The sequence below is a fragment of the Gracilinanus agilis genome, chromosome 4 (genome assembly GCF_016433145.1).
Source record: "Gracilinanus agilis isolate LMUSP501 chromosome 4, AgileGrace, whole genome shotgun sequence".
NCBI classification, from domain to species: Eukaryota; Metazoa; Chordata; class Mammalia; order Didelphimorphia; family Didelphidae; genus Gracilinanus; species Gracilinanus agilis.
The window spans coordinates 513,532,874-513,559,833 of NC_058133.1; the positions used below are offsets into that span (position 1 = coordinate 513,532,874).

Below are 26,960 nucleotides of genomic sequence, written 5' to 3' on the forward strand. Positions count from 1 at the left end.
TCGTCAACCATTAACAACCCCAAACTCAAAGGCACAAACAAATGAGGGACAGAAAGTTCTGATTCCCATCACACCGGAGAGAAAGGCTTTCCTCATCAAAGTGGACTGAAACCTTGAACGGCTTGCAATGGTGAGGTGGGAAGGAGAGAAGAGAAGGGAGGTCAAAGCAAGAAATGAGGTGAACAGCACAGACTGTGGAGATGCTTTGGCCTAATCTCTGACCTTAGTCAACTTAAACAGTAGCATTTCAGCAAGAAAAACAAAAAAATCCCCAAGAGAAATGTGCTCTGTGATGTCAGTAGAGAAGAGGCAGACCACCGCCAACAGAGAAAGAGAAAGTCCATGCTTCTTCCACTCAGGAATTAGATCAGATGGTCCAATGACACTTACTATGCTGCTACCTGAGAACAGGGTCAAAAAACAAGGGGTATGAGGCCGACTCAGCAAAGGAGGGACCAGGAAGCCTCAATACAGAGAAGCAGAAAGAACACTTGGACTGGGAGTCAGAACTCCTGGGTCCAGCTCTTCTACTTACAACCTGTATAATCAAGTCGCCTAATCTGTCTGGCCCTTCACTTCCTCCTCTGCAAACAGATGGGGCTGGATGCGAGGATCCCCAAGGTTCCTTTGGTCCTAACCCAGAGATCTGACTTTCTGGAGCCTCAGTTTCCTCTCTATAAACAAAGGGATTCGTTTCAACGATGTCTCAGGTTCCTCCCAGCTCAGCATCTGTATTCTAATGAAGCTAATGATCAGCCTAAGGGTCTCCCCAAAGGCTGTCTGGACACCATCCAGCACCAACATGGCAGTTTCACACCAAAGGTGGCCATTCCCAAATACAGCTTTAATCTACTTTGGTTTGTTAGGAAGAAGTCCTTCACGTCCTCACTGACTCTTTGTAATGTTCGGTCTAAAAACCCACGTAGGGGAGGGCTTGTGTACGCAGTGCTGCTGGGAGTGTGGGTGGCCGGTGAGCTCTAGCTGAGCAGCTGGGGAGTAGGGGCAGCTTAATTATTAAGAAGAAATATTTATCTCAACTCAAAGACCTGTCACCTGTCTTAGGGAGCTGAGATGAAATCAGGGGAAAAGAAAGGACATGATGTGACCACACTGGAAGGACAAGAGGCCCAAACAACAGCAGGCTGAGGTCTTTCCACGTCAGGGGACCAGGAGAGCTCCCTTGGCACAAGGACCAACAGAAGCCGAAGAAAGAGAGCTGGTCACTGACTTGCAATCCAGAGACATAAAGAGAGTATTTGTAGGCTTAATCTTTTGCTTACTCTTTTCTGAAACTGCTCACTTTTTAGATTTGTGCAGAATGATCACAGGCACAAAAACACCCTGTACAATGAACAACCCCACACACTCGCTTTCCTATGACTGTTCAAGCAGGATTTACTCCTCGGCCCCTCTGTGTTTCAAATCAAAGTGGGATGCTACTCGGTGTATTGCTTCTGACCCAGCTTCAGATCCATAACCAGCAGAACATAATTAGTTTAGTCCTGTGCGGGTAGGGAACCTGTCAGAATTTGGAGATGATGAGTCTGTCGGGAACAATTCAAAACTGAATGATCACATTTAAAGAGCCACAGAAATAAGCCAGGGCCTATGCCCTGGCTGGCCACTCGGACGGGGGAGACTCAGCCTTGAAGCCCGTCCCTCCCTCATCTACCAATCCAGCAAATGCTGTGTCATGATGGGGAATGGGGAGAATGAAGTAGGAGGGGGCAGTGGCCAGTACCTCAAATACACAAAAAGCCAAGAAACAAGCAAGCAGATCAAGACGCCGACTACTCACCACCATGTTGTAAGCATCGGGGACTTCTATCTCAAACTGAAATTTTCCACCCTGGTAGTGACCCTCATCTATCAGAAAACACACACAAAGAAAAGAAACCTTTAACAAATGAAACAAAAAACAATGCCATGTTAGGAAAAGGAGAAGGTGAATGATGTTCTGAGAGAACTACACTAGAAAGTTAGGCATTTGGAAAAAGGGCAAGAGTTGTAACCCAATTCCACTTGAACAAATCTGGCTAAAAGTATTTTCACACTGACTTGCAATTATAAAATCAGAACATATACACTCAAAAGAATGAGTTGGGGCAACCAGGTGACTCACTGGATAAAGCCAGACCTAGAGACAGGAGAGGTCCTGGGTTCCAATCTGGCCTCAGATATTTCCCAGCTGTATGACCTGACAGAGGTCACTTAACCCCTTCTGCCTAACCTTTCCTGCTCTTCTGCCGTGGAACCAATGCACAGTATTGATTCTAAGTTGGAAGGAAAGGGTTTAAAAATAAAAATGAGTTGTAAGATTGTGGTCAAGTCTGGAGCACCATGGGAGCAAAAGGAGGAGGTGACTGGCTCAGATACCACCTCCTTCATGAAGCCTTCCCTGATAGCTTCCCCTGTCCCTTGTTCCCAAACGCCTTACTTTAATCGTGTTTGTCACATCATTTCTGGTAGATGTAAGCTCTTGGGGGCAGGCAAGGCCATCCTTTCTCTTATCTCCAGCACCTACCCCAGGTGCTTAATAAATATCTGCTGACAGATGGATCTATGGCCCATTCCTCCAGCTCTAAAAGTTAAGATTCTCTTGTATGAGAACCGACAACTTCTTGCCCTTAAATTTAAGTTGACTCTTTTCTAACCTTTTCCCTATTCCCCACATATGAAAATCCTCTCTAAGCCTAGGACTGTGCCTTCTGCTTGGAGTACCGGCAATCACACGAGTGTTGGGTTGTGAGAGATCCCCAAGGAGGACAGGCAAAGCTCTCTAACACAGGATATTCAAAGCTGAAAAAGACTTTTCATTTGAGGATTCAAGTTATAGCAAATGGATTAACTGTTAATCACAGAATTCTGTCATTTGAACATTTTTGTCCTGGTTAGAGAAAATGGAGTGTTCTCCCCCACCCAGACGTTCTCTTTTATCTCCATTCAAATCAATTCAAAGACCAAACAGGAGATGCTCATGACTCTATTGCCAGAGTTCCATTTCCATCAAGACACAGTTCACGCCGGGCTCTCTGTGGCCTCAACCCTGAAACCTGAGCACGATGTGGCCAAGGAGACTTCCTAAGAGGCATGGGAGAATCTTCACAAGTTCTAAGCAGGCTCTGCAGACTGTCTCATGCTTCCTGGGGAAGCTCGAGAACTCTCTACCTGGGACATGACGCCCGTCACTGCTGTTTTCTCTCTGCCCCGTTTCCCCTTTCTTTCCCATTATGCACACACATACCGCCTTTCTGTCGCACGATTTAAAATCTAGTTTCTTCATGAGCTATGTATGTCTCCCAAGTCACAGTCAGAACACCCCAACAGTCTGTCCCTTGGATTCCGAGGCAATAACACACAGTAGTAGGCCAGTTGTGTGAGGATGGGTACCTGGCAGTTGTTTAATCAAGTCACCCACATGGCAGGGGTGCGGGAAGCTTCTTCTGCTGCTCCTGGGCATCCACACATACACACACAGCCTCCTTCACACACATAAGGTGATCAGTTCTGATTCTGCAAACAAACATTGTTCCTTTCTTTCTGCTTAAAACTTCTTTATAAATCTGCCTTAACCATGTGGCTTTCACACTTGGAAATGGCGAAACTCTTTGTGAGCTGTTTGCAGGGGGTCAGTTATTCCTTATATGACTCTCTCCCAAATCTGAACCCCGTCCTAACTTTATTCAAGCACACACATTCACATGGCCACCAGGGCCAATGACAATCCCGTGAGAGAAGGTCTTGTGTGAGCTTCCAGAAATGGAGGCCCCTGGAAAGACCACTGGACTAGAGAGAGTAGGAGGCCTTAGTTCCAGACCCAGTTTTACCACTAAATTTTGGCATGACTTTAGGTAGCTTGAGTCAAACATTTTTCTCTTGGCAATCTGACCCAGACACCTGTCTACTCCAAGTCATGGTGGTCAGCTTTTGAATTCCTCTAAGAGCCCCCAGTTTTAAGAGCATTCATTATGGGGTCAGCTTTCCTGATTTCTGATGAAAAAGAAAGTGGCATTACCAACAACAACAAAGACAAGAAGAAGGAAGGGTGGCACCATTTTGTAACTCCTTCTGTCCAAACACTGGGTTGGCTGTTGCAAACATTCTTTGCTTGTACAGTAACTCCCCAAGAGCTCCCAGCTGCCTCTCCAAATACTATGAGAAGGCCAAAGCAAACAAGCAGGCTCCAGAGAAGTCTTGGTCAGGAGTTTCTCAATGCACAGAGACTTCAAATACCAAGAATATTGAGATTCTGAAGCCAGGAAGCCAGGCTACCTTAATCACAGTGAGGCGGGACTTTGAGAAGCGTGGGGAAAGCCAACCCCTTGTCTCCTGTCTTCCAACTAGTTCCTTGCTTTAATCCAGAGGTTTCCTTAACATGAGGTCCTTGACCTTGCTTTTTGAAATATTCTGATAACTGCATTCAATACAGCTCGTTTACTTGGTTTTTCTCTATATTTTATTTCCCACATTTGAGCATATTATCCCAAAGGCCATAGGTTTCAGCAGACTGCCAAAGGGGTCCATGACACAAAAAAGGGAAGCACTCCTACTCAATGAGATGGCCTTGGGTAACTGTGGAAATGCAGGCTAGAAAGAGCTAAGGGAGAGATCAGAGGAGCCTGGTAGGCTAAAGTAGCTCACAACAACCTAACAAAGTGGGAAGTGTAAGTATTCTTATGTCACTGTAGTCTCAGGATCTTCTATTACTTCTAGGACCCAATACAAAATCTTGTTTGCCATTCGAAGCCTTCATACACCTTCCTCTTTTCCCTCTTTTCTGGGATCCAGTGACAATGGCCTCCTGGCTGTTACTCAACAAAAGAGTCTGTCCCCCATACCTGGAACACATGCCCTCCTCATCACCTCCTGGTTTCCACCAAGTCTCACATTCTGTAAGAATCATTTACATATTCTCATTCTCTCTCTCTCTCTCTCTCTCTCTCTCTCTCTCTCTCTCTCTCTCTCTCGATTTGGTGTAGGGATCTGTGGTTGGCACACAGTAAGCACTCGATACTTGATTGACTGATCTGGGACAATCAGAATGAGAAAGTCCTGAGAGACAGCTTGAGTGGCAACTTCACGACATGATGGGTTTATGACATAACATAAACCCAAGGGCAAGAGTGGGAATAGAAAATTCCCTCCAGAGAAACTAGGCACATAGTATTTTTGCAACTTCAGGCACAAATAAGATGGCCCTGTACTTGTCCCACCAACTGGACAGGTTCATCATTTTTCTCTTAAAACCCCAGACTTGGGAATGATGAGCTAAATCAAAGAGAGTAAGAATAGTCTGATTTTCCCTTTACAACAGGCAAAATCTCTGAGGAAGAAGTAGGATATAATGTCTACTAGGGATAATTAAAGTCACTAAATTTCCCAAAATAGCCCAGGTAGAGATTTCATTAAAAGTTAGAAATTTCAGGGTAGCCAGATGATAGCACAGTAGATAAAGTGCTAGGCCTGGCACTGGGAGGACACAGGTTCAAATCTGGCCTCAGATGACAGAAAGAGTCTTAAAAATTTAAATTTTAAATTAAAAACCTCAATTAACAAGTGATTTAGACAAATAATGCATTTTACTTAAATCTGTGAATGAAATACTATTTTCTAATACTCAAATAATAGTATTTGGAAGAAGTTGCTCCCACAATGCTCCCTCTCCTCAAGTCACACAGACCCCTTTGCCTGGACCTCTCCTCTTGCATAAATTTATCACCCTTTGCCTGGGCTTCCTGTGCATGAGACCTTCGTCCACCCCACAAGGCTATAACTGCTTTGAGGGCAGGGTCTTTGCTATACCTACGTTGTATCTATCTTTGGTTCCCTTTTGCCTCATATGACGCCTCGCACATCACAACTTTAAAAATGAAAAACAATGCAGGAGGGTGTGATAGATGCTTCTGTGACCTAATCTTGGCCCAAACCAGAGGAAGCACAAGGTGAATTCATCATTTAACACACAGGCTGTGTGACTTGGGTGAAGAGTTGAAACCAAGGAATCACAACTCCATTCAGAAATCTGGGTCACCTCATTCCTATTTTCTCTGAAATCAATTCTGTGTAGCTAGCAATAGCAATCAAAAAGATATAGCAAAGGACCAGGCCTGTGAGGACACAGCTCCCAGCTAAGGAAAGTCCCTCTATGAATGCAGGTCAGCATCTTCTCTGTAAAGTACAGTCTTAGAGGGATACCCCAAGCACCGATTCAGTGACTTGTCCAGGGACATTCTGTTTGTTAGTGTGTCAGGCAGAACTTGAACTCTTGGTTTTAAGGCCAGTTCTTTTTATCATGCTGCCTTTAATTTAAAAAGAAGTAAGCTTCCACTAAATCTCAACTGAGATTTTGTTACAAACATCTTTTTTGAAAAAGGTCACTGAAGCATTTTAAAAATGCACAGAAAACAGAATGATGTTCAGAGAGCTTTGAGAGTAACCAGGGATTTATTATATACTTAAGAAAAGTTGCAAGTGGGTTGCTTGTCAGTTTTGCACCTAATCCTTGTGATAATTAGATTAAATCTACCCTGCCCATCTTTAGATTTAATCACCAAAGGTGAAAACTCCACTTAACTCACAAGTTGGGAGGTCTGCTAGAGTAAGTGACAAATCAAAATTTGCTGACTGCCTCCTGGGCAGTCCTAAGAAAAGCGTCTGTTGTGACTGGACACGTAAACTAAGAGGAAGGCACAGGAAGTGAAGCAAAAGAAGCCCCTTTAAAAGAGAGTCCAGTTGTGACCCTGGGCAAGTCACTTAACCCCCAATGCCTAGCCCTTACCACTCTTCTGCCTTGGAGCCAATACAAAGTATTGACTCCAAGATGGAAGGTAAGGGTTTATTAAAAAAAAATTAATAATAATAAAAAGAATACAGTGAGCTCAGCTTCTCTTCTTGTTTCTGACTTGGACCTGGAGGAGCACTGGACCTGGGACCCTGAGACTTTGACAAGACTGTTCTTAAATCTTTCCCTTAGAACTACACATGGTGAGTGAAGAAGGCTGACTACCTTAGCCTCCAGAGGGGCACCCTTGATTGTGAGAAGCCCTTGTGACTAAACCCATTGTTAAGTGACTTTTAGGCTCTCTGGCTAGGCCTCTGGAGCCCTGCCAGAGTAAGGCCCAAACTTGAATATGAATCTAGTTAAGTTAGATCTCTTACTCTACCCTCTTCTCATCTCTTTACTTCCACTCTCTCCTATATTTTGTAAATAAATTACTAAAATCATTTTAGGAATTGGTATTTATTCAGTTCCCTGGCAACCTCACCTTTAAATATTAATATATCCAACCAAAAAACCCCTTTTCCCTCTTACATCCTCTTTCCTGGCTCTTCTTTAGAGGCAGTGGCTCTCCCAGACCTTCAAATGAGAACCTGGCCTCATACTTCATGAAAAATGGAGACCATTCATCACAAGCTGCTTCCAGCTTCCTTCAGGTCTCAGCTAAATCCCACTTTTTGCCAAAAACCTTTCCAGGTCTTCCTCCTAGATCTTAGCACTTTCCCACTGAGAGTCTCTCCAAGCCATGTTCATCTTTGTTCCTAAATGGCTGTGTGTTCTCTCTCCTTGTTAGACTGGGAGCCCCTTGAGGGGAGGGAGAATTATCTGCATTTCTTTCTAGCCCCAGTGTTCAGCATGGAGCCTGGCACACAGTAGGCAACTTAATATACACTTCCTGACTTAGAAATGCTTTTGGGGGGTGGGGTGGAGAGGTGAAGTCCTTAAAAATCAGAATTTTTTAAAAAATTTATAAATTTTTCCAAAATTAATATTACGAAACAATCTGCACAGAATTTAGAGCAGGCTGGGTCAGCTCCTGGGATCTTTGTGCTATAACATTAGCAGAAAGAGGTTTCTGGGGTTTTCATGGCATGCTAATTTTCTCAATCTGCTCTGGACAAGTCCCTTCACTCTGTTTGCCTCAGTTTCCTCATCTGTCAAATAAGCTAGAGATGGAAATGGCAAACCCCTCCAGTACCTTTAAGAAAACCCCACTAGGGGTCCCAAAGACTGAGACATGACTGAAAAACAGCGATTTCTCCAAGCTTTAAAACTGTATTAAGACTAGTATTTAGGAACCCAACTCCTCCCCTCTTCTATCTTCTGTGACCACCCTGGGAACCTGCCTTAATTTTCCAGGACAATAAGGCTGGGGCGCCACACGCTGTGAGTCCTGAGCATTCTCTCTTCTCTCCCAGAGCCGGCCCTTACATGCTCTGGACTTGCACGTGCTGCCACCTAGAGGCCGGCTCCACACACAGCCCGTTCTCCAGCCCCACAATGACCTGGGCACTCCGCAGTGTGGTTGCACTGTTGGAATGGAGTTCCGCAGCCTGCCGGCCCTGCAGTCCCCGGCCAGGCCCCAAGTGTCGGCCTTGCAGGCTTCGTCTGACTCGCTCTGACAAAACTCTACCAAAGAGCGGTCAAGGTGGCCCCATGTTTTATAAGGGATTCATGGGTAAGTCAGGACATCACTGAGACCAAAACTCAGGCTGGGGCCACGCCAGGGTCCTCTCGGGGGAGCCCCAGCCCTGCGTCTGTCCCGCGTCTGTCCCGCAGACAGCACTGGGAAGAACAAAGCAGGGACGACAGTGACTGGTGCCAGAATAGGTCAATGCACGCTGCTTCCTGGTTCCTGACCTGATTCTACTTCAGAGAAACAAAGCCTCAATCCTGTGCTTGATGCAGGCCATCCAGAAGAGCTCCGGCCTAGGGACCGACCCAAACAGGTCTGAGCAGCAAACAGCTGCATAAAGGCACAATGACTTCCCGAGGGCAGCAGACTTGGAATCAGGAGTTCAAATCCTGCCTAACTGCATGAGCGCCTCGGTGTCTTCATCTCTAACGTGGGCCGCACGATGATCAGAGCGCCTCCTGCCAAAACTGCCGAGAGAATCCAGTGAGATCTGAAGAGGGCTGGGCGAACCTCCTAAGGGCCATCTAAACACCTTCTACGCAGCTCCTGCATTTCACTTTGAAGCCTAAGTGGTGCCGCCATACGCCTCACTGGCAAGTAGTGGCGGCCAACAGAAGGAAGGGGCAGAGGCAACTGGGAATGGGCACAGCTCCTGCCTGTCAACAACAGTGGCCCCCAAGTCATAAAGAAAGTAGGAAAAGGGGGGCAGCTGGGGGACTCAGTGAATGGAGAGCCAGGCCTAGAGACAGGAGGTCTTGGGTTCAAATCTGACCTCAGACACTTCCTAGCTGGGCAAGTCACTCTTCTACCTTGGAATCAATACAAGGAAAAGAAGAAAGTGCTTCTGGAAAACACCTCTTAATGCACTTATTAGCACATTAAGGCACCCAATTGTTTCCTAAGTCCGTGGGAGTTTTTGGAAAATAAAAATAAAATGGACAGGGTATGGCTGTGCCAAGGATGGAGCTTAAGTTATTTAGAAAGTACTTTTCTGTGGAGCAGATTTGCCCTGGATGGCTTCAAACTATGCAACCAGTAGAATCTCAATACAGGGCAGATAAAAATAAATTATTTTTCAAAACTATTTTCAATCCATTTTTGCAAAAATTAAGGTTTTGCTATTCAAAGAGGGGAAAAAAATCCTGCTTCTAGGCCCAGTCTTCTGCAGTGGTAACTTCATTCAGGCAGATCACCGCTGTGGACCAGAAAACAGCCCCAAACAACACCCGAGTCACTGCCAGAGACCCCCGAGCTAAAGTCTAGGCACTTCATTCCTAGACAATCCTTTCCCCTCTGGCCCAGCCTAGCCTAGCAGTCACAAGCGAATTGGGGGCAGAGGGAGGACTAGAAGTCGACATACTGGTAAGAGCAATAATTTATGCCCCTGTAGTCAGAAGAGCACCAAACACATCAGCAACAGCACTGGTAACAGGCCATACAGGGAAAATGAAGGATCCTCCAGGGAGGCCCCAACATGATGCTGGTACCCAAAAGATAGTTGGAGAACCAAAGAAGGATCCTCAATGGAGTCCTGGATAAGAGAATGAGAAGAGAACAGAAAGACCAGGATCCAGCCGCCCGAGAGCAAGAGCTTCAACGGAGGGCTAGAAGAGACCTCAGGGGGTTATCAAATTGAATCCCCTCATTTTACACAGGAGGAGACTGAGTCTCAGAGAAGTGAAGAGATTTGCCTGGGGTCATACAGTGACCAAGTCCACTGCCTCCAGGCTGGCCTCCTTTATTTTGATTTATTTGGCTTCTTCCAAACATGTGAGGGCCTGGGCGAGACCCCGTGGGCACCGGATGCTGAGGCTATGTCCTAAAGCCTACATCAGATTATAACAAAGACAACAAAGGAATGCCTTGAAAAAGGAAGGGTGACCCTAAAGACTTCCCTGCAGTCAGGCCATGCCATGCCAGGCTGAACTAAGGTGGCAGTGATGGGGCAAAGGATAAATCCAAGATACACTGAGTCAGAATGGAAAGAACTTGGTGACAAATTCATGAGGGATCAGGGCGAGGGGTAACTAAAGGACAGTTCCTCTAATCAGGATGTGTGGAGGCCAGTGAGTTGTTAAGGACACCCTGAAAGGGAGATGGGAGTTAGGAAGCTAAGGGAGATGCTCTACCGTGGCTGATCTGATTTAAACCAACTCACCCTACCAGATTGGGGCTCACTCACAAGCTGGCTGACCTTGAACCCCAAGTGTCCTCATCTGCGAAACCAGGGCACTAGACTGCATGATTTCTAAGGCTCCTCCCAGCTCAGTGCCAGAGAGCCAAGTAACCGCGGTGCCTGGCTCCTCTGGCCTCCGGCCGGCCAACCATTCACTCCAACCCGTGTCCTATATCCTGCTGAGTCTTGCTCTTCATCCTTCACCCCCACAGGGAGGCGGATGGTCCCTCAAGACATCAGGCCTTGAACTGAGGCAGCAGAATATAGCAGGAAGAACCTGGCTCTAATCAGGGTACTTGGACTTGTCCCAGCTTGGCTGCTGACGAGCTGGGCGACCCTGGCCAAGTCACTCAAATCCTCCTCACCCGTTTCCTCACCTGAAAGATGTGGATAACTACTGCTCTGCCTGCCCTGCAGGGCTAATGAGAATGGAATGAGCTAATGTGCATAAAGAGCCTGATAAAGGAGAAGCCACACACAGCCAGTAGCTCCAGGTTCCACCAGTCACTGATTAATCAACTGGCTAAATGGGCATCAGTGGCTCTCTTCTCCCTACATCCAATTGCTGTAACCCTACAAAAAGTGTCACCAATTAACTAGCAGGAAGGTGGAATTGGGAGAATCGGGAGCTGGGAATCTTCCCTTAAAACTGGGCCACTCTGCTTACTTTGAGGGAGAATGAAGAAACACATGATTCTATTGTAGGAAAACGATTTGGGTTTGTGGTGGGTCAAGCAGTGGGAATGACTTCACTTCTTCCCCAACTCATTAGTTTCCTGTCTAGCCCAAGGCCTGGACCCTGTCTGACAGGCTGTTGTTCCTCCTGCTGAATGGGAAGGGCTTCTTCCATTTTAGCAGAGCCTGCCTCAAGGCAAGACCGTCCAATCCCTTTTGGCCATTAGGATACTGAGGCAGGAGGACTTGTCAATCAGATGCCCTGGGTGTACTCCCTGTGGGTGAAGGGAAGGGGCATATCTGAGTCCCTCCCCATCCCCCACCCTTCAAGGCCCCCATCCCCCTATCCTGAGTTAACCCCAGAAAATTCTTGCTTTGGCCATATAGAAGTCATATTATTTGTTTAGCAGGACCAGGCACTAAGTTGGAGGCGAGAGGGCCCCACTGACGACCGCATGCATGATCTACAAATTATCTGAAAACATTACCTGGGGTGACTGTTAGCTGAAAGTAGTGAAGCTTGTTTGGATCAGGAAAATTCACTTTACACGTACCTACAAAAGAAAACAATCATCAGGGAAGTGTGGCAGCCAATGAGAAATGCCTAGCCTGGTGGAAATCTTCCCATGCGGCAGTGGGCTTTTGGCCATGACTGACTGACAGCACGGACCTTGGGTCACTAGGCCACTTAGCACGCCACAGCTTCCAACATGGCACCAGGGAAACTCCCCACCGCAGTCCTGGCCACAGAAAAGGGATCCCTGGAAATGTCAATAAGCATTTTTTCAAACACTCACTATGTGCTAAGTGCTATTTGCACATAGATTGGAGGAGAATCCGAATGCTCTCTGTCCACTTCTTCCAACAAGTCACAAGAATAAATTCCAAAGGAAAGGAACGGATTTGGGAGTCCTTTAAAAGGAACATAGAAACCCCAAAGCCCTTGGAGTATAGCTTTCTGCAGATCCAGTTTTGTACATTAGCACTGGTCCCACTGAATGTGTAAGAATTTTGAATGTTCTATTACTAAATCTTTTCCTTGGGGAGGGCTACTTAATTGTATTAGATTTTCCTAACTACCTTGAATACTGTATTTCACAGATGTGATTTGTCACTGAGATAAATCTTTATTGAAGAGGGGGCAGATTTAAGTATGAAAGGCAGGCCAGTCCCCTTGGAAGTCTCATTAGCACGGTACATGCATGAAAAAGTGGCTTCAGGACAGTTTTTTGAAATGTAAGACGATGGCTGTTCTACGTGTGGACAAATAGTTCCTGACCAAAAGATCCTTAAAAGTCGTTTGCTATTTCATCTCCTGCAAGGGCAAGGGAAGGGAAGGGGCCTATCTGCCAACCTGATGATGGGCAGCCATCTCACGTGACCATTTCTATATATGGACCCTGAAGTACATATGTTTAAACGTGTATGAAAACAGATGGGGATGTGAGCTGCTCACAAGGAGGAAACGATTTGGAACAAAGCAAATACCCCGAGGAGTCACAATCCTATGAACTTAAAAGAACAAGCCACAGGCACAAAGTTGCTGCTTCTGAGGGCTTTGATTTCCTCGAGGTGGCCATGCCTTCCACTAGCCCAGATCCCAAGCCCTCTGTGTTTCAAGCCTGGATCTTTGTGAGCAGTTCCAGCCTCTTGTGGTGTGCCTTCCAGGACCTGGCTAACTTGGCCCTCGGCCCCGAGCTCAAGGTTCCTCCTCTAGGCAGGGTCTGATAAAATCCCAATGTGCCTTTTCTCACCACAGAAAAGTGTGGCATTGAAGGAGGACTTCGTATACAGCAGGGGAATCAAAAAATAAAGTAGCTTGTGTTCCAGTCTGCCTTGTCTTGTGAATGAACTTACTTTTTTCTGAATTTCTCTAGGCCTGAATGGAGGTCTTCTCTGCAGCTTAATCTGCTGACACAACATTTGCAGGGGAGGTTTTAGGTTACAGAATCATGAGATCCAGAGCGGGGGCACCTTATTACAAGGGGTCGGGCTGTAAATGGGGACAAGAGACTCGACCAGGTACACTCTCTGCTGATGTTTCTCTACCAAAGCTTTTAATTTTTAAAATCCTTACCTTCTGTTTAAGAATCAAGCCTTGTACTGGTTCCAAGGCTTTAAGAAGATAGATAAGGGCTAGGCAATGAGGGTTCAGTGACTTTTCCAGGGTCACACAGTTAGGAAGTATCTGAGGTCAAATTTGAACCCAGGACTTCCTATCTCTTGGCCTGGTTTTCAATCCACTGAGCCACATAGCTGCCCCCTACATTTTAGCAAAAACTGAAACTGCTTGTTTTTGTGGGTTTTGTGGAAAGATTTTTAAACAGACAAAAGTTTGTCATTTGGCATTTTGTATCCCACTCTGGATTGAGTCATGGAGGGTTTGGTCACTGAGAAATACTTTGGTGACACTTTCTCTGTTCCCTTTTGGTGGGGTTTTGGGGAGTGGAGAAGAGGAAATTCATGAACTAAGGGAGAAACTGTTGTAGCTCATTATCTGCACTACTGAGGAGGGCGAGCTGGGTGGGCTTTTCAATGCTAAGGGTAGCAAATGCAATCTGCTTTCTAGGAAAAGATTGGTTTGGCTTTTCCCTAGTCAAATTTAGTCAGAGCCTCAGTTCTACAGATTAAAACAAAAAACCCATTCTCAGGATCCCCAGTTAAGAAAAGTGAGAGCTAACTGGGGCCCTTTGTGAACTGAGGATTTGAAAAGGATTTGGGAGAAGTCGGAAGAAGCAGACACAAACTAAACTTGGACTAAAGCTGAAGATCTTTTTCCTCTCTCACCCCTTCCCATGACAGAAAAGAGGCCCTTTAGAAGCCAGGCCATAACAACCCCATGAGCACAGGCTCATCCTTGGTAGTCTATGCCCTGAGTGGCTTCCTAAGATTTTCATTCATCCTTTAAAAAGGGCAGCAACATTACCTTCAGAGGAAATGGGCTGAGGGGTGGGGGTGGGAATCACTGCTCACAATCAAAAGTCAGAAGCCAAAGGGAAGGCAGAAAGGGGCAATAAGAAGGCTCCCTGCAAGATGAAAGTAAACAGTGATTCCCCAAGGAATCATGGGGGACCACTGAGACTCTGGCATTTCCAGCTCTGTACTTACAAGGTAAATTGGCTTCAAGTTCTGCAACCTCTGTGGAAAACAAAAAGACTCTGGTTAGTGCCAGTTAATTAATGCATTTCCAGACAAAATCTATCCCCAATGGACAGGGGCTTCTAGAATATGAAAATCGTCAGTACGTTGGACTAATTGAAAGGAAGCTTAACTTTCACTAAATGAGTGAAAAATCATAATTACAGAGTTTTAAAAGAAGTAACCCAACGGCCAGAGCGGGCTGACACTCCCTGCAGATGGTGGCTATCTGAAACCAAGGGATCCACGGATCCCCCATTCCCGCTGAAACCTCTCTTTCTTGCACCATCAGCACAGGAGCCCTGGGCCACGCTTCCCCGGAGGCTGTGACCAGGAGTTTCTGCTTAGGTTTATTCCCTTCAGAATACTGATGAAGTATCTGAAGGCTTGCAGGGTCTGTCCGCTGTCTGTCCCACAGATATTGTGATCAAACCTGGTCCCAGATTTTGGAGCGGGTGGGGACCAGAGGCAGGGAAATGCTCCTTTGTAGACCCTCTCTAAGCAGGGGCGCCCTCAGCATCTCCCGTGTTGTTCTCTCCCTGGACACTCTCCTACGTTCCACAGGAGATGAGATGGGTGGCTGGGGAGGTGACTGCTCTGTGCTGCCCCAAGAAATGGAGAGAACTCGGACCTGACCCATGTGGGCCCAAGGAGAGGTAGAAGGTGGCGCTGGGTTTTAGCATATGCTGGATGACCTCGCGTGTCAGAACACTCAGAAGAGAGCACAAAGGGGGAGCATTATATATACGAGAGGGCATATACGGCCCTGAACATCCACGATGATCTGGAGAGGGGAGGAAAGGTAAGGTAAGAGCCTGGAGTTGGGGGGGCGATGTGGCCCAAGAACCAGCAAAGGGGCCTTGGGAGAGGGTCAGAGAAGAGCCCAGCGAGGAGGGAGGGTGTCCGCAGGCCTTAGGGTGCAGGAGCCACGGGAAGGCAGAGAAAGGGAAAGCCGCAAGGTGTACAGAGAACAAGACAGTGAACCTCACATTTCCACTGGCCTTGGAGGTTTGCAAAGCAACTTCCTCCAGACGGCCAGAAGATGGGGTGCACGTGGGGGGAGGGGGGAGTGTCCCAAGTCTTCTGCTGCTTCTTTTTGTGGAAAATGATCACTGAAGGGCAGGTGAAATAGTCTAAGATGGCCCCAATGCCCACGTCCTTCACAAAATTCTCCTTATAATCACACACCATTAATGTCCCTACTGGTCAACTGTAGATGATGGCACAGCAGACGGAGTACTGGGCCTAGAGTTAGGAAGACCCAGGTGCAAATCCAGCCTCAGAGGGGCTGTGTGACTCTGGGCAAGTCACTTACTCTGCCCGCCTCCATTTTTTCATCTGTAAAATGAGGATAATAATATTACTAACCTCATAGGGTGGCTGTGAGGATTCAGCGAGACCCTATTTGCCGTGTCTGACACATTGGCAGCTGGTGGATCCTATGTAAATACTTTTTCCTTCTCTTTCCCATAACTGTTGTCCCTCCCACTTATTAGCTGAAATGGGTACATCTGGCCTTTTAAACATCGCAGCCGAAGTAATACTCAAGGGAACTGTAGGGGTGGTGTGTCTCATTCACACACACACACACACAAGAATGACATATCTAAGTAGTTGGTCAACAAACATTTGTTCAGAGCATACGAATAGTTATAGCTATAGCATAAGTGCTAAGTAAGTGCTGGGCAAAACTGATGGAGCCAACAGACAAAAAAACGGACCAGCTTTGTCCACGTTTCTGTAATGAGAAATGCCAGCAGGGAAAGAGAAGTCTACACGTAGGCCTGGGTGTGCTCTGTGGAAAAGTGAAGATGGGACTGGACCGAGTACACCCTGAGGGCTCTGAAAGCACCAAGGGGTTGGCTGTGCTTTTGTTCGTTCCTCATTTTATTTTTCTATGGCGGGCACTTCTTTTCTCTCCTCCTACTCAACTGAAAACAAAGAAAAAGAAGCCCTTGTAACAGAGATGCCATCAGGCAACACAAATTCCCATCCTGGCCCTGGGTCAGGACGGATGTCTCACTCTGCCTCGTGAATCAAGGGATTGGATTTTTGGCCGCTATTTTAAAGAAGAAACCAAAGAGTGGAAGACAATCAGTCAAAATGAAGACCCCGACAGTGTAGTGTTGGAGAGAGCCCCTCTGACCACTGATGAAAACAAGAGAAGGAGCAGGCAGGCATTCCCAGGAGATGCTCCCTAGCAAACCCCATCTTTAAGATCACACGATTGACTGAAAGAATCCCCAAACCCAAAGCTTCACTTTACTGTGTCTGGATTTTAAAAGGCCTCTGACTCTGCACAGCGAAGCAGGCTTTACGGGCACTCCCAACAAGGAATCCAAGTATGGGAAGAACATAGAAGAAATGCGCCCGAGGCAATCACTGGCTGCTGGCAAAGGTGCGCCTCGGCAGTTTGGTGGCTGTTCTGTACCTAGATGAGGTCAGCCCGTGGTGCTAGTTGCTAATGCAGTACTGTGCCAACTGCATAAAGCCCCAGACCAGGACAGGTCTCTTCAAAAGAGCCATGAATATTCTTCTAAAGCTTCTTTCCTTTTTATTGTTAATATAATCGCTAAAACGCAAACACATCAAGAAAAGAACAAGAAATTGTGAACTTGAGTTAGAGCTGGTTTATGTTTGAAACCTTTACCTTCCATCTTAAAATCTGTCCTCTGTACTGGTTCCAAGGCAGAAGAGTGGCAAAGGTTAAGCAATGAACTAGGAAGTGTCTCAGGCCACATTTAAAGCCAGGATCTCTCATCTTCTCCAGTTCTCAATCCCCTGAGCCAGAAATCAATCTCTCTTTCCAGGATTTGGACGCATTATTTTGCTCTATATTCTCTACAGTCCAGCCATCCTAGCCTACTTACTGATACACACTTACATTCTCTCTCTCTCTCTCCTCCCCCCCACCCCCAACCCACCTCTGCCTCCCAGAATCCCTGGTTTTCCTCAAGACTGACCTCAAACACCACTTTCTGTCTCCCTGAGCTTTTGGCTGTCCTACAGTGCCTTGGCCAAAGACAGCTAATGGCACACTGAAGAGAACTGGGTCTGGAATCAGTAAGATCTGAGTTCAAATCTTGTCTCAGACCCATCCTAACTATGTGGCCCTGGGTAAAGCACTTAATTTAGATGAAAACAGAAAGGAGACTTGAGAGTCCAAACACACACTTGACTAGGAAGCTTCAGATGTTTCAGAGAAGGTCCAAGAAACTTTGAAGAGGCAGCCCAATGACCGACTGCTTCTCTCACACGTGGCTCCAAAACCCAGAAGAAGTCCAAAGAAGTTAACATCAAGTGAAACTGGGAGCAGGGGGCCCCCCACTGACCGCAAAAGACGTTTCCCCAGGCAGATTGGGAGAACGAAATCTCCTTCAGAGAGGCTTTAAGCAAATGTTTCATAGATTGACAGGCAGCTGGTCTGGGTCACAAGGAATGCTGGGGAGAGGGCAGAGGAGGGAGAAGAAGCAGGTCAAACTTCCCTCCACGAAACTCTATTAAACAGACCCCCCTGAGGCCCTGTGATGCAGGTGCCAAGTGGCAGCCTGTGGGTCACAGATCCAGAGCAGACTGGGGAGGGGTATTTACTGAGCCTAACGACTAAATCAGTGATGGCAAACCTGTGACACGTGTGTCTGCCCTGACATACGTAGCCATTTTCAATGACATGCGGCCGCATACAGAGAAATACGGGGCCGCGTGCCGAGGATGAAACATTTGCTGTAGTGGAGTGTAGACACTCTGTGCACTCTAGACAACAATTCTACCTCTATTCATTGACCTATTTTGGTTTATTAAATACAGTTATATATTACAATGATACATTTTTGTTATTTAAACTATAAATATCATGAAATTAGGTTTTCTCAAAGTGACGCTTCACCCGAGTGAAGCTTGTTTTTTTGGTGAATTTTGACACACCAAGCTCAAAAGGTTGCCCATCACTGGACTAAATGCTATTCCAGAGTACTAGAGAAACATGCTAGCCATCCCCGATAGGGAAGTGAAAGGCTGAGACTATATATACTGAGACATAATTTTTTGGACATGGCCAATACAGAAATTTGTTGTGGATCAAAAGAGAGGAAAGAGGAGACATCCTCAAAGGCACGTGGTCCAATCCACACCTCAAGAAGAACCCTATCTAAACATACCTGCCTACTCTCTTCCAGTGAAAGGGAACATTCTACTTTTATCGAGCAGCTGGAGAGTATAATGGATAGAGCTTTGGGCCTAGAGTCAGGAAGACTTTTCTAAAGCCAGCCTTAGGCACTGACTAGCTCTGGGACACTGGGCAAATCACTTAAACTATTTGGTTTGTTTCCTCGTGTGTAAAAGGGGGATAATAATAGCACTAAACTTGCAGAGTTTGAAGATCAAAAGAGATAATGAAATTGTAAAGTGCTTAGCACAGAGCCTGGCACATGGTAGGATCTCTATATTTGTTAGCTATTATTTGAGACAGCTCCAATGCTCAAGAAATCTTTCTTGAAAACACACATTTTCTACTTAACTTTTATGCACTGTTTGTAATTCTGTCCTCTGAGCCAAGCTGAACAAGCCTCATCCTCTTGGACATGATGGCCCTTTTAAACATGTCTCCCCTTAGGCATCTCTCCTCTAGGCTAAACATCTCTAGCTCCTTTGGCCAGGTCTCCCTGTGGTACAAACTGGAGGCCCAGAAGGAGGCAGCATGGTATACTGGCAAGAATGTGGGTTTTAAGTAAGAAGAGCTGGGTTTAAATCCAATCCTGTTGATTTAACACTGACATGATCTCGGGAAGGCCACCTGAACCTCTCTGCGACTCAGTCTCCTCAGCCATAAAATAAAAGGCCTGGACTAGAGGACCTCCAAGGTTTATGCTATTTCTGATCAATGATCCTAGTTGCCCTTGTCTGGACACTCTCCTGGTATCCAAAGTTGAAAAGCACCTTCCAGATGTGGCACATCTAGGGCGCAGTAGCTTGAACTCTCACCCCTTCCTTCTGTATGCGAGGGCCCCTTTTAGTGAAGCCTGAGATGGTATTTGCTTTCTTGGCTATCACAGCAAGCTACCGACTCACTCCAAACTTGAAATCCACCAAAAACATCAGATTTTTTCAAACAAATTGTGGTGTAATGATGGCTCCTTCCCTTTGGTACAGCAGCTCATTTTTAATTTAGGATCTTACAATTATTTATTACTACTACATTCCATTTTATTCAGTTCAGAACAATATTTTGGACCCTCAAAAAACTTTTGAGTTCTACCTCCATCATCCACTGTCAGCTTTCTCATTAGCAAATCTGAGAAGCATGCCTACACCCCCTCATTCAAGTCACTGAGAAGAAATATTATAGTGCACGGTCAAGAACAGGACTCTGGAACACTCCATGGGAGACGTCCTTCCAGCATGACTTGGGATCATTCGGGCACTCGACCAGATCCAAATCTACCTAAGCTGATTATCATCCAACTGGAACCATTAAACCAATAAGAACTTTGAGTCTCACCACAGGGAGGAGATGGCTGCTGGAGTAGATTTTATGGGAACTTTGGTGGCAAGTGAGGCTTGGCCCAATATTTCACTAAAATCTGGGTAGACTTTCTCCCTCCCTCACTAGATCTACCAGCTTAGTAATTCTGTCAAAAAGGGAAAAAGATTTAGCTATTCTTGATGATGTCGGGTTGTATCTTCGCAATCCCTACTTTCTTTTCTAGGTCTTTATTCACCATCTCTATAATAGGGCCTTCTGGAATGTAGAGTTACAATGCCAGGAATTAAAATTAAAATAAAAGAAATTAAAAGTCAAAATGGTTGGCTTACATTTAATAGTAATTATATACTGGCCTGATATAATTATATATATGATCTAATAGAATAAAAACGCGGGACCCCACCTGTCTCCCTCCAGCTTTTTGCTACTCCTCCTGCTTTCTGAGCCCTTTCAAATGTCGCTCACAGTAGTTTAGTAGTCACCACATCTGCCAAGTCTTTCAGTACCAGAGATGTGAATTAAGGGCACTCAAATGCTCTCTACCTCCCTGTTTATCTAGGTCATCAATTCCCTCTGGGCCATTTTTGTTTGGTTCTTCCCAGACCAAAGAACATTCATTCTCCTTGACAGAGAAGACACGCAAATTAAGAGTTTAGCAAATTTGTTTCTTGTCAAGTTACCCATGATCCCATCTACCTGAAGCAGTCTTTGTTTTTCTCCCTGGGTCTCTGCTCTAACTGCAGTTTACTCTGACACGCCTGAACTGCTTTTACACCTTCATGTCCCTCCTTTGTACTCATCTCCTGTTATTTGTCCTTGAGTCCACCTTTTCTTTAAAAAAAGAGCCAGGGGGCAGCTGGGTGGCTCAGTGAATTGAGAGCCAGGCCCATGGACTGGCCCTATTCTAACCTTAGAAACTTTTCTCTCCTAATCTAGAGTACATGCCAAACTATGACTGGCTTTTCTCCTGTCTATGAAAGACCAGGAAACCGAGCTGCTGGTTCCCACCAAATCTCCATGGCAGTGGTGTTCTAACAAGTGGTGAGGCCCTGGAGTTAGACCTGAGTTCAAATCTAGTCTCTGACATTAGCTGTGTGATCCTGGGAGAGTCACTTAACCTCTGTCTGAGTTTTTGCATCTGTACAACAAGTACAACAACCTACCTCCTTGGGTTGTTTTAAGGATAAAAATGAGAGAATATTTGGGAAGTATTTTATCAAACCTTAAAGTGCTATATAAATGCTAGCTATTATTAGTAGCTATAAATAGCATGGCTCTCTTCTAGCTAGCTAATGTTACCGTTGAAGACCTGGGTCTATAAAAGAACAGAAGATGCCTCTACTTGATCTGTTCCCTAAGGGTGATGACTAGAGAAGAAAAGGGACCCTACCCGTCCTACCCATCAAGTCGACAAAGAAGATGGGTGGGCACAAAACGGCAGCAAAAACAAAGAAACCTGGTCAGATAGAAGACCCTTCAGTGGGGAGTTAAACCCAATCTCAGGCATTACTTGGGCGCTACCAAAGTAGATCTGAAGCTTCGAAACACCAAATTCCCCAGAGGTGAGCCATAACAATGCCATGCATTGGCATAGACTTTGCAGGTAACACAGGGCATTTTCTGAACCGTACCTCGCCTAGGTGAAATCTATTGTGCCATGGCACTAAGAAATGACAAGTATCTTTAAATAACCAAAAAATCTGGCCCACACCAACATTCAAATGTTCATTTAAAAAACTTCATAAAATGTATTCACAAACGTTTCACTGCATTGAGCACTATCTTAAAAATGCAAAGCCGTGTGACAGAAAAGGGCTCCACGTCATTTCCAGTTCCTGATCCTTCCTTATCTTGACCAATCTGGAACTAATAGAGTGCATAAATCTCCTTGTTCTAGGCAACCATACAAAAGCAGCAGTGAAGCCAGATCTTTGGAAGAGATTCCCTGGTAAAGAATTCCAGCTACCTTTTAGAACACTCTCTTGAAGCATTCGGTATGAACAGCGTTCAGCAGATTTTCAGTTTTTCTCCTGACTGTTACCTCCTTCTTTACAAACTGATCAAAGGTCCCATTTTTCACAGACTGGTAAAGTCATATTGCACTTCCAAGCTCCTCTCTTAAGTCGTCTTGACTTCTGAAACATCCTGCCAAGAAAATGGATCTTTTTTCTTTTACAACTAAAGTCACATGAAAAGGGGTTCAAAACAGACCTAGTGAAAGAAGTCAAAACCACATGAGAAAATGAGGCCCATCTATTCCCTGCACCCATGCTGTCTGAAGCTATCAGGAAGCCTTCAGAAGATAAGCTTAGGTCTTACACTTTTAACTTAATTAAAAAAAAACACTTGTTTTATCCACCTACACAATCTAATTAAAAGAAAAAAAAAAAAAAAGAAAAAAAGCAGGGAGCAGCTAGGGGATTCAGTGGATAAAGAACCAGGTCTAGAGATGGGAGGTCCTGGCTTCAAATCTGACCTCAGACACTTCCCAGCGGTGTGACCCTGGGCAAGTCACTTGACCCCCATTGCCTTGCCCTTACCTCTCTTCTCCTTGGAACCAACCCACAGTATTGACTCTAAGACAGAAGGTGAGGATTTAAAAACACAGTAGCAGGGCAGTGACTTGTCTCAGGACCATTTTATTTGAACCCCAGAAAAGATGAGAAGTTAATGATTAAAGCTCTTGCTATCCCCATGAGGCACCCGCCTTTATAAGACCCATCACTTCATCGGATTCCAACAACAGTCTGGTCTCTGACAGATACTCCATGAATCTTTACTCCATTTTTTCAGAGGAGTTGAGCCACTGCTTGAGAATAAATATCTAAGGTGGGCATGGCACCCACTGGGTCTCTCTCCTGACTCCACCACACTTGCTGCCTTGATTACTGTTGTTAGAGATTGGGAGGGAGAGAAGAGGTGGGGAAAGGGCCACTGGATGGACTCTCCCAAGGCTCAGTTGGCCATCTTCATTCTTGCCAGCAGGCAAACAGAACCCACACTCAGAGCACATCTCTTTTCCTGTCATCAAACAGACAGACAGCCCTCAGAACAGGAGAATTGTGTGTAGACTTGGGAGTCTGTCCCAATACGAACAGCTTCTGGGGCACCTGCCAAGGGCCTCAAAGACACACGCCAGACCCTTCCCTGTCCACATCTTGTCAAACCCCAACTCTTGCTGCAGAGGGGCCTCTCCTTCCCTTCCAGTCGGAATTAATAGTCAAATCGATGCTAAGGGTGTCCAGGGCTCAGAGCCCAGGGGCAGCAGACCCGTCTCACTAAATGCACATTTACTGTCCTGGGAGATCCTTCTGGAGGTGCTCCCCGAAAGACAAATGTTCTGGGATGCTGCTGGCCACAGAACCACAAGTCCTTCTAAGTGCATAAACCTGGTACTAAACTGGCTCTAATTATATTGCCAGACCCTCGGAAGGCTGCCAGGTCCAAAGAGCACATCTGAGACAGCTCTAGTAAGAGCAATAAGGTTCATTCTGTAAATTGTGGAGGGACCTTCCACGAATGACAGAGCTGGAAGGGACTACATGGATCCCGCCTCCAAGACCCTCATCCCAGTCCGTACTGGAAGGCTCCCCCATCCCCAGGGGCCAGCCCTCATCCTCGGGGAGTGCTTGCCCCAATGATGCCCCCGAGTCCCTCTGCTCTAGAAGGTGATCGCAGCACTAAGAAGCCATTTACCTTGAGTCTGCGGACAAGAAGCAGTTCCATGTTTGTTCCAAAGTGGTTTTTCCCAAAGACCGAGCACGCCCCTTACTTCCCACATGGGCTGTGTTCAGCAAATGCAAACATACTTTTAAAATCAAAGCAAAATAGAAAACACAAAGGCAAAACCGTTGCAAATTCTAAGCTCTCTGAGGGCAGGGCACCTCATATATTTGCGCCCCTCCAGGGTCTCGGGGTGCTCTGGTCAAAGAAGTCGGCTGAAAATATGCCGCCTCTCCCACAGAGCCTCCGGGGACCCACATTCTGAATCCCTCACACCTGTAGGGCTCCATCGCGGTTTCAGGATACTCTTTATGTTAACCTTCTAAAAAACCTCGCTTTGTGTGGGGAGTTCCTAAGCTTGAATCCAAATCAAAGAGTTCAGAGGGCCCTCCTGAGGAATTTCCAAGAGATAAAAGTGCTTTGCCTGGTATCATGCTGGGAGTTAAAAGAGGAGACAGGATTAGAACCCAGGTCTCTCGACTCATTTGGGCAACAAACATTTGAGAGGCACCTCCTATGTGCCAGACAGGCTGCTAAGCACTGGGGATCCAGCAAGGGAAAATGAACCAGCTCCAGAGTCCTTGCCTTCAGGAGGAGATGACACATATGTGGCCTAGGTACTGAGAAGACAGAACCAGAATCAATGAAGATCCCCCAAAAGATGATGGCATGAACAGCTGAGAGGACAGGGAAAGACCAAGGAAGATCAGCCTCAAAGAGAGCCAGGGAAATGGCGAGGCCAAGGGCCGAGCATCCCAGGCAGGGGCAGCCTGGGCAAAGGTGCCACGTGTGAGGAAGCCCAAGAAGGCCAGGGCAGCAGGGCCACAGAGTGCATGGGGGAGCCAGGGCGAGCAAGCTGCCAAGATATGGGAAGTGGGCAGGTTAAAGCTGACTCTGGAAGGAGCAGGGGGTGACAGGCACAGCCAGGCAGCTGCATGAAGGATGTCCTGGAGCAGGAGGGAGCCCTGCTAAGAGGCTTCTTCAGGAATCCAGGGCCAGGGCAGACGGAGGCTGGGGGTGTGGAGGAAAAGGGCCGTTTTCAAGACTCTTCCTACAACCTCCCCACCCCCAAACCTCAGGTGGGGAGCCAGGGGGCCAAGTGGAAGGGGCCCTGGATCTGAAATCACTCCTCTGCCACTTACCAGCTGGCCTGGCCTCACACAAATTTCTGGGCCTCCATTTTCCTCATCTAAAACGAAAGGGTTGGGCTCGATGGGCTCCCAGGACCCTTCTGGCCTTACAGATGGTGACTGTCCTTCTAGATGAGGCACAGCCTGCCCCTTCCTCTGGGACAGTCAGTGCTCCCAGGGTGTACCCGCAGAGCCTCTACCAGGGCTTTCCCCTCGGTCTCCGTCCTCTGAGCATGATGGGCAGGAAGCCGATTACCTTTAACGAGCAGCTTGTCCCTCACAGACACTCTCCGTGTGGAGTCCGAGGCTGGGCCGGATGGACGGGATCCTTTAACGCCCTCATCCCTCTTCAGTTTGCTCGCCAATGTGAGCATTCCTGCTACCTTTACCCTGGAAGAGAGGGCCAGAAACGAGGGATTACCTTGGGTCAAGCAGAAAGGACTTACCGGGAGCCTCTTGCAGGGAAGATTCAGGCTGCCCAGCTCTGCTTTGGCCGTACTTTCTTGTGACCACAGCGGGGTCTCAGAAGAGCTCCGCTGACCCCCCCACGGTGCATCCTGAGAGGACCCATCAGAGGCGAGATCTTGGGGCTTGCTCCCCACCTCCTCAGCCCCGGGGCTCCCTTCCCTTTAAGTGCATCTTTCTGCCATGCGTCCCCTCTTCTCCAAACACTGTTGGGTCTGACCACAGTGCCCTGAGAAAGGCCTGGACAAAGGACCATAACCAAAGCCGTGCGGGGTACAGAGAGAGCTGCCCAGGCCACGGCTCAGCACGTATGAGCTCTGGCTTCCAACCATATGCTAATCAGAACTCACAAAGCTGCCAGATGCATAAAAAGACAAATGTCAATCGAGGGAGTGGACTGGGCTAACACTCATTTCTTCTCATAGGACTATTTCTATGTATTGGCTGTCAGTTAACTGGACAGTCCGGAGGAGGCATCCTCAGGAGGCTGTGGCCCAGGGGTACAGGGCAGGGAGCTAGAGCAGGAAGCCAAGGCTGTGGCCCGAATCCCGCTGGGCCTATTGTCAGCGTCAGCAGGCCCATGCACCGTAGAAGGCTTTTTACCCAATAGGAAACAAAAGTAAAATCAATCCTATTTAATGTGATCTAGAAAAAAGCTGAAAATACAGCACAGAGGTGGCAAGGAGGAGAATTCTGCAAAGGAAAATTCTCTGATAGAAAATTCCTATATAGGCCCCAGTGAAGAGTCCCATTCATGGAAGAAGGCTGAGAATGAGGGAATCGATTTTCTGGACATGAAGCTTCTTCAAGCCTAAAGTGTAGCTAAGCCCATTTAACATCACCTCGCCTGTTTTAATGAAAAATGATAACCAGGAGGGGAATTTTACTTCAAAGTCCAAGTTCCCTTTGGCTGGAGGGAGAAGACACTTTCACCCGGGCTGCCCCCTCCCAGCCCCGCTCCCATCAGCCTGGCAGCCTCGTGGAAGCGCATGTGCGGCAGGCGGCTGAGCAGAGGGCCAGGTAGCAAGACCACCAAACACCTGCTCTATAGTGCCACAGGAAGGACTCGAAGAGAAGACCGTGATAACACACACTAGCCAATTAGAATTCTTCAAATTTTGGATAACTAAAAGTCCATCTTCATTTTGAGCTCACCAGACCAACGTCTGCCCCCCAGGAGGGGACGATGGACTCTCCCTAGAAAGGAAGCCAGAAGCAGCAGCTCAGCTGTCCCCAAAGCCCTGTGAATCCTCCATCGGCCTGTCTGTGCCTGACTTCCTTTACCTGTAATTTGTTTGATGGATGAGGTCTGTGTCCTGACTGCTGAACTAAGTTTGCTCCACTTTTAGGTCACTGAAGGAAGCAGGGGACTGTGACTCTATCTTCTCTTTTATGGCCTAAGAGGACTGGACGAGGCTGCAACGTGCCGATGAAGGATTTCTCTGCCCTGCTGACATCCTTTTGCCTAGCAGAGGGCTCGAGAGCCTCCTCATAGGAGTATTTACCTCCATGATTTGTGTGGTAAGGAACAGAAATTAGCCACCAGAGGAGATCCTTCACCCATATCCCAATCAACAACACTACAGAAGTGTGGCACCCCTGGGAAACCAGAGGGCTGACCAGCTACACTTCTGGGTCTCTCTGCTATTGCACAGAGGCAGCTTTGTAGTCAGGAAAACCTAGTTCCAAGTCTGCACTCTCATACACCGTGACATCTCCTGAAGGTTATAAATGATAGAAGAGCCAGGGAAGAGCAT

At 46.8% G+C, this 26,960-nt stretch overlaps 1 protein-coding gene across 2 annotated transcripts in view; it reads right to left on the minus strand.

Annotated features, from left to right (window-relative positions):
- Positions 1-26,960, minus strand: part of UBE2F (ubiquitin conjugating enzyme E2 F (putative)) — a 108,085-nt gene that overhangs the window by 55,017 nt on the left and 26,108 nt on the right. For both annotated transcript variants that reach the window (XM_044673325.1, XM_044673324.1), the window contains exons 2-5: positions 24,995-25,128; positions 14,374-14,403; positions 11,754-11,819; positions 1,799-1,866 (exon numbers count right to left, since the gene is read on the minus strand). In XM_044673325.1, the coding sequence (XP_044529260.1) occupies positions 1,799-1,866; positions 11,754-11,819; positions 14,374-14,403; positions 24,995-25,112 (282 nt within the window). In that variant the 5' untranslated portion in view covers positions 25,113-25,128. The remainder of the gene's footprint in view (positions 1-1,798; positions 1,867-11,753; positions 11,820-14,373; positions 14,404-24,994; positions 25,129-26,960) is intronic.